The sequence below is a fragment of the Mus caroli genome, chromosome 1 (genome assembly GCF_900094665.2).
Source record: "Mus caroli chromosome 1, CAROLI_EIJ_v1.1, whole genome shotgun sequence".
Lineage (NCBI taxonomy): Eukaryota > Metazoa > Chordata > Mammalia > Rodentia > Muridae > Mus > Mus caroli.
Genome location: NC_034570.1, coordinates 59,144,122 through 59,150,602, shown reverse-complemented (window position 1 = coordinate 59,150,602; position 6,481 = coordinate 59,144,122). Strand labels below are relative to the sequence as shown.

At 40.7% G+C, this 6,481-nt stretch overlaps 1 protein-coding gene across 9 annotated transcripts in view; it reads right to left on the bottom strand.

Annotated features, from left to right (window-relative positions):
* The window catches only part of Pikfyve (phosphoinositide kinase, FYVE-type zinc finger containing), a 90,435-nt gene that overhangs the window by 66,296 nt on the left and 17,658 nt on the right, over window positions 1–6,481 (bottom strand). For all 9 annotated transcript variants that reach the window (XM_029476064.1, XM_029476086.1, XM_029476091.1 and 6 more), the window contains one exon: window positions 5,170–5,259. In XM_029476064.1, coding sequence (XP_029331924.1) covers window positions 5,170–5,259 — 90 coding nt within the window. The remainder of the gene's footprint in view (window positions 1–5,169; window positions 5,260–6,481) is intronic.

Here is a 6,481-nt window from a genome sequence, read left to right as displayed (position 1 = left end):
AAAGAAAGAAAGAAAGAAAGAAAGAAAGAAAGAAAGAAAAAAAAATGTCTTGCTGTCTTATACTAAAAATCCGGGCCATCGGGTCATGGAATGTTAATTTGTGAGATAATCAAAAGGAACCCGGAGTAAATAACTGAATTGGTATGTAAATAAAAGACTGGACCTTGGTCTGGAGAGCTGAGCTCTATGGATGAGCTGTATCTCCAGAGAAAATGTCTCTAGCAAAACACGGGCCATCAGCCTGTACCTACAATTTGACTTTCAAGTCATTCTTTTGCCACTCTTAACATCCCTTCCTCAGAACCCCTCTCCAAGCCAAGCCTGGGCCTTAGCAAAGCCTCACAGGAGACAGTCATCCTAGACTCCTGTCTGCAAACATAGCATAGTACCATTAATAATGTCAGAGGTTGGCTCTCTCCCATGGGACCAGTCATTGGTTGCCCATTCCCTTAATCTCTGTTCCATCTTTATCCCTGCACATCATATAGGCAAACAAATTCTGGGTCAAAGGTTTTGTGGGTGGGTTGGAGTCCCTACCTCCCTCCGATAGAAGTCCCAACTAGCTAAAGAGGTGGCATTTCTGTCTCTGTATCCCAGCTGCTAGGGCTCTCAACTAGGGTCACCCCTATAGACTCCTGGGAGCCTCCCTGTCCCAGGTCTCCAGCTTGTCCCAGAGATACCCCACCATCTATTTCCATTTTCTTTCCCAGCCCATACCCACCCTCCTCCCCAGATTTGATCCCTACCCCCATTCCATACAGTTCCCTCCTTCCCTCCACCTTCAATGGCTATTTTATTTCCCCTTCTGAGTGAAGATTCAAGACTCTTCCCTTGAGCCCTCCTTGTTACTTAGCTTCTTTGAGTCTGTGGATTGTAGCACATTTATCCTGTACTTCATGGCTAATGTCCACTCATAAGTGAATACATACCAAGCGAGTCTTTCTGGGTCTGGGTTACCCCACTCAGGATAGTATCTTCTAGTTCTATACATTTGCCTGCAGACCTCATAATGTCTTTGTTTTTAATAGCTGAGTAGTACTCGATTGTATAAATGTACCACATTTTCTTTATCCATTCTTCAGTTAAAGGACATCTAGGCTCTTACAGTTTCTAGTCACTATGAATAAAGCTGCTATGAACATAGTTGAGCAAGTGTCCATGTGCTACAGTGGGGCATCTTTTAGTATATGCCCAGGAGTGGTACAGCTGAGTCTAGAGGTAGAACTATTCCCAATTTTCTGAGAAACTGCCAAATTGATTTCCAAAGTGGTTGTACAAGTTTGCACTACACCAGCAATGGAGGACTGTTCCTCCTGCTCCACATATGCTCACTAGCATGTGTTGTCACTTGAGTTTTTGATCTAGTCCATTCTGGCAGGTGTAAGATGGACTCTTAGAGTCATTTTGACTTGCATTTCCCTGATAACTAAGAACACTGAACATTTATCTTTTTACCATTTATTTATTTATTTATTTATTTATTTATTTACTTATTTATTTTAAACTCCAGATTTTTCCCCCTCCCGGTCCACCCTCCAGATGTTCTTTCTACATCCCATACCTCCTCCCTGCACCCTCCTTCCCCATCTCCACAAGGATGTCCCCACCCACCACCAGACCTCTAAACTCTCTGGGGCCTCCAGCCTCTTGAGGGTTAGGTGCATCTTTTCTGACTGAACCCAGATCCGGCAGTCCACTGCTGTGTATGTGTTGGGGGCCTCATATCAGTTGGTGTACACTGCCTGGTTGGTGGTCCAGTGTTAGTGCGATCTCAGGGGTCCAGATTAATTGAGATTGCTGATCCTCCTACAGGGTCACTTTCCTCCTCGGCTTCTTCCAGCTTTTCCCTAATTCAACCACAGGGGTCAGCAGCTTCTGTCCATTGGCTGGGTGCAAATATCTGCATCTGACTCTTTCAGCTGCTTAATGCAGTTTTTCGGAGGACAGCCATAATAGGTCCCTTTTTTGAGTGCTCCATAGCCTCAGTCATAGTGTCAGGCCTTGAGACCTCTTCTTAAGCTGGTTCCCACTTTTGGCCTGTCACTGGACCTTCTTTTCCTCAGGCTTCTCTCCATTTCCATTCCTGCAGTTCTTTCTTTCAGACAGGAAGTTATGAGTCAGAGTTTTGACTGTGGGATGGTAACCTATCCCTCATTTGATGCCCTGACTTTCTGCTGGAGGTAGGCTCTACAAGTTCCCTCTCCCCACTGTAGGGCATCTCATCTAAGGTCCTTCCTTTTGATTCCTGAGAGTCTCTCACCTCCCAGGTCTCTGGTACATCCTGGAGGGTCCCCCCCAACCTCCTACCTCCAGAGGTTGCTGTGATGATTTTTTATTCTTGGACCAGGGAGTGGCACCATCTGGAGGTGTGGCCTTGTTAGAATAGGTGTGACCTGGTTTGAATAGGTGTGTCACTATGGGTGTAGGCTTAAGACTCTCACCCTAGTTGCCTGGAAGTCAGTCTTCCTCTAGCAGCCTTTAGATGAAGACATAGAACTCTCAGCTCTGCCTGCGCCAAGCCTGCCTGAATGCTGCCATGCTCCCACCTTGATGATAATGGACTGAACCTTAGAACCTGTAAGCCAGTCCCAATTAAATGTTGTTTTTTATAAGACTTGCCTTGGTCATGGTGCCTGTTCACAGCAGTAAAACTCTAACTACTAAATGTTGCCTGTTTCCATTCTTTCTGTGATTCCTCTGTTAAGACTTCTCTGTTTAGATCTGTACTCCATTTTTCAATTGGATTATTTGGTTTGATAGTGTCTAATTTCTTGAGTTCGTTATATATTTTAGATATTAGTCCTCTGTTGGATGTAAGGTTAGTGAAGATCTTTTTCCAGTCTGTATACTGCTGTTTTGTGCTATTGATGGTGTCCTTTGCCTTATAGAAGCTTTTCAGTTTCGTGAGATCCTATTTATTGATTGTTGATCTTAATGCCTGAGCTACTGGTGTCCTGCTCAGGAAGTTGTCTCCTGTGCCAATGCATTCAAAGCAGTTCCTCACTTTCTGTTCTATTAGATTTGGTGTATCTGGTATTATGCTGAGGTCTTTGATCCACTTGGACTTGAGTGTTGTACAGAGTAATAGATACGGATCCATATGCATTCTTCTACACACAAAAATCCAGTTAGACCAGCACTATTTGTTGAAGGTGCTTCCTTTTGTCCATTGTATGGTTTGGGCTTCTTTGTCAAAAACCAAGTGTCCATAGGTGTGTGGGTTTATATCTGAGTCTTCTATTCGATTCCACTGATCAGCTTGTCAGTTTTTATGTTAATACCATATGGCTTTTATTACTACTGCTCTTTAGTGCAGCTTGACATGAGGGATGGTAATACCTCCAGAAGTCCTTTTATTGTACAGGATTGCAAGATATTCTAAGACAAAACCAAATTTAAACCATATTTATCCACAAATCCAGCCCTACAACAGATACTAGAAGGAAAACTCTAACCCAAGGAGGCTAACTACACCCAAGAAAACACAGGAAATTACCTCACACTAGCAAACCAAAGAAAGGGAAGTGTGTGCGCAAAAATGCACACACGCGCACGCACTCACTCACATGCACACACACACACACAAAACCACCACTAACATCAAAATAACAGGAATTAATAATCGCTGGTCATTAATATCTCAACATCAATGGACTATAATTCACCAATAAAAGACACAGGCTAACAGAATGGATGCAAAACCAGGATCCATCACTCTGCTGCATTCAAGAAACACATCTCAGCAACTGATAGATATTATCTCAGAGAAAAAGGCTACATTTTCCAAGCAAATGGACCCCAAGAAGCAAGCTGGAATAGTCATTCTAATATCTAATAAAATAAACTTTCAACCAAAATTATTCAAGAGAGCTAAGGAAGGACACTTTCTGCTCATTTAAGAAAAAAATCCACCAAGATGACATCTCAAATCTGAACAACTATGCCCCAAATGCAAGGGCACCCACATTCAAAAAAGAAACATTACTAAGGCTTAAATCACATTTGAACCACACACATTAATAGTGGGAGACTTTCAATACCCAATACTCACCAATGGACACAGGCCATCAAGACAGAAACTAAGCAGAAGTTAGTTACAGAGATTAGAAACAGAGGTTATGAATCAAATGGACCTAATGGATTATCTATAGAATATTTCACCCAAATACAAAGGAAAAAAATATACCTTCTTCTCAGCGCCTCACGGAACCTTCTCCAAAATTGACCATACAGTCCAGTTAGAAAGCCAGTGGCAACAGATGTAAGAAAACTGAAATAACCCCTTATATCTTATCAGACCACCATGGATTAAAGCTGGACTTCAGCAACAGAAATAACAGAAAACCTACACACTCATGGAAACTGAACAACTCTCTACTGAATGATCACTAGGCTCAGGGAGAAATAAGGGAAAAATGAAAAACTTTCTAGAATTCAATGAAAATGTAGGCAAAACATACCCAAAATATGAATAACAGAAGCAGTGCTAAGAGGAAAAGTCCATAGCATCATAGTCCATAGCACCATAGTCACAAAGAAATTGGAGAGGTCTCAAACTAGCAACTTTTTAAAAAGCAAATCTGAAAGCTCTAGAGCAAAAAGAAGCAAACATAGACACAAGATAAGTAGAAGGGAGAAAATAATCAAACTCAGGGCTGAAATCAATCAATCGAAGGATTTTTCTTTTTTAAGTGTACATTAAGATGTGTCAAAATAAATAGGTAAAATATAAGTTAAGTTTTACAAAGAAATTAAAAAAAATGTTTAATTCCAATAACTCATCTTAGACTAGATTAAAACATCTGAACCATTCATTCTTGTAAGACACTACTACAGCACATAGGACCTCTTATATTCCTGGCCAGGTGTGCTCCCTCTTACGACTCTGCTATTCTGTTTTCTTGGTGCACATTTTCACAGGAATGCCTACATGGCTCATTTTCTTACATCCTTCAGACCATCATACTAAACTACTAGACAGAAGATAGGTTCCAGTACCTGACATCATCAGAAAATATCTGAAAGAACTAAACACTGAATGAACTACCAAAAAAAGAAAACATAACCTAGCAGAGCTTTGAAACCAGCGTCTCACCCTTTTGCTTGTTTGTTCTCATTACAATGGACATACATAAGTCAGACAGAGTAGTCTCTCTATTGGCAGGTTACCTGTTCCGAGCAGGAGACTTCCCAGCATCCTCTTGAACAGATACGAGTCTTGTTGAAAGAGCACTATTTGAGGAATCCGGATGAATCAAACTATAAAGAAAATTAAAATATTGGGGTCATTTGGGGCTATAATAAGTGCTTTAATATTTAAAAGCAATATTTTCCCATCAACAATAAGATTATATGCAGTTCATTTTTCACCCTTACTTTATTTGAGGCAAAAAGTGCAGTTTCTCTGGGTAGTGGTGTAGCACACCCTTAATCCCAGCACTCAGGAAACAGAGGCAGGCAGATCTCTGTGAGTTCAAGGCCAGCCTGGTCTACTCCAGGGCAACTAGGGCTACACAGAAAAACCCTCTCTCAAAAAACAAACAAACAAACAAACAAAAAAGTGTAGTTTCATCTCTAGGATATTAAATATCAAAAAAAAATTTTTTAAGTGTGCTAAATGTCAATAGAACTGCAAATTTGGTTGGATAGGTCATCTGTAAAATTCATTTCCATTTTACATATACAATATGAAAGTGATTTAGGTAACAAACAACAACAACAACAAAACTGTATTCAAAACTTCTCTATCCCCACAACCCACAAGAAGAGCAGCAGAGAGTCAGACAGACCAAGGTCCAAGTACAGCTGTATGACCTCAGGGTCACTACTTAATCTTTCCAAGCTCTATCACCCACATCTGTCAACAAAGAAAATATTTCCTACCAAAAAAAATGTGATAACTTAATGGAATATGAAACTGTTAACACAGAGAGAGCCTAAGACTGAACTAAATCATATTTATCAATTCTAAATTCAGACAAGTGGACCACACACAAATAAAAAGCATTGCTAACTAAAATAATAAAAAGCTGAAAAATCTAATCTTCATGTTTTTTAAGTAAATACAGAATGACTTAAGTAATAAAATGTGAGGTATAATATATCTATGGCAGTACAAACATTAAAAGAGCCATCAAGCAACTTAAGGAAAAAAACTCCACGACCACCATTTTCAAGTGCCTGTGTTCCCCTACCCAGTACCATCCTTTTCCCTAATCCCAAGGAGACCATTACAAATGTTATGTTTATCACTGTTATGATTAATGCTGCCAAAGACCATTGAAATAACCTCCAGACATGTCAGTGAAGGACTAGCTAGATTAGGTTAACTGAGATGTGGAGAGCTTTGTGGGCTGGCTTATAGAAATTTGGCAAGCACTTGTCACTGGGCTTTAGAAAGTAGGCTCAGATAAGAATATGCACATTTGCCCAGCGTGGTGGCGCACGCCTTTAGTCCCAGGACTCGGGAGGCAGAGGCAGG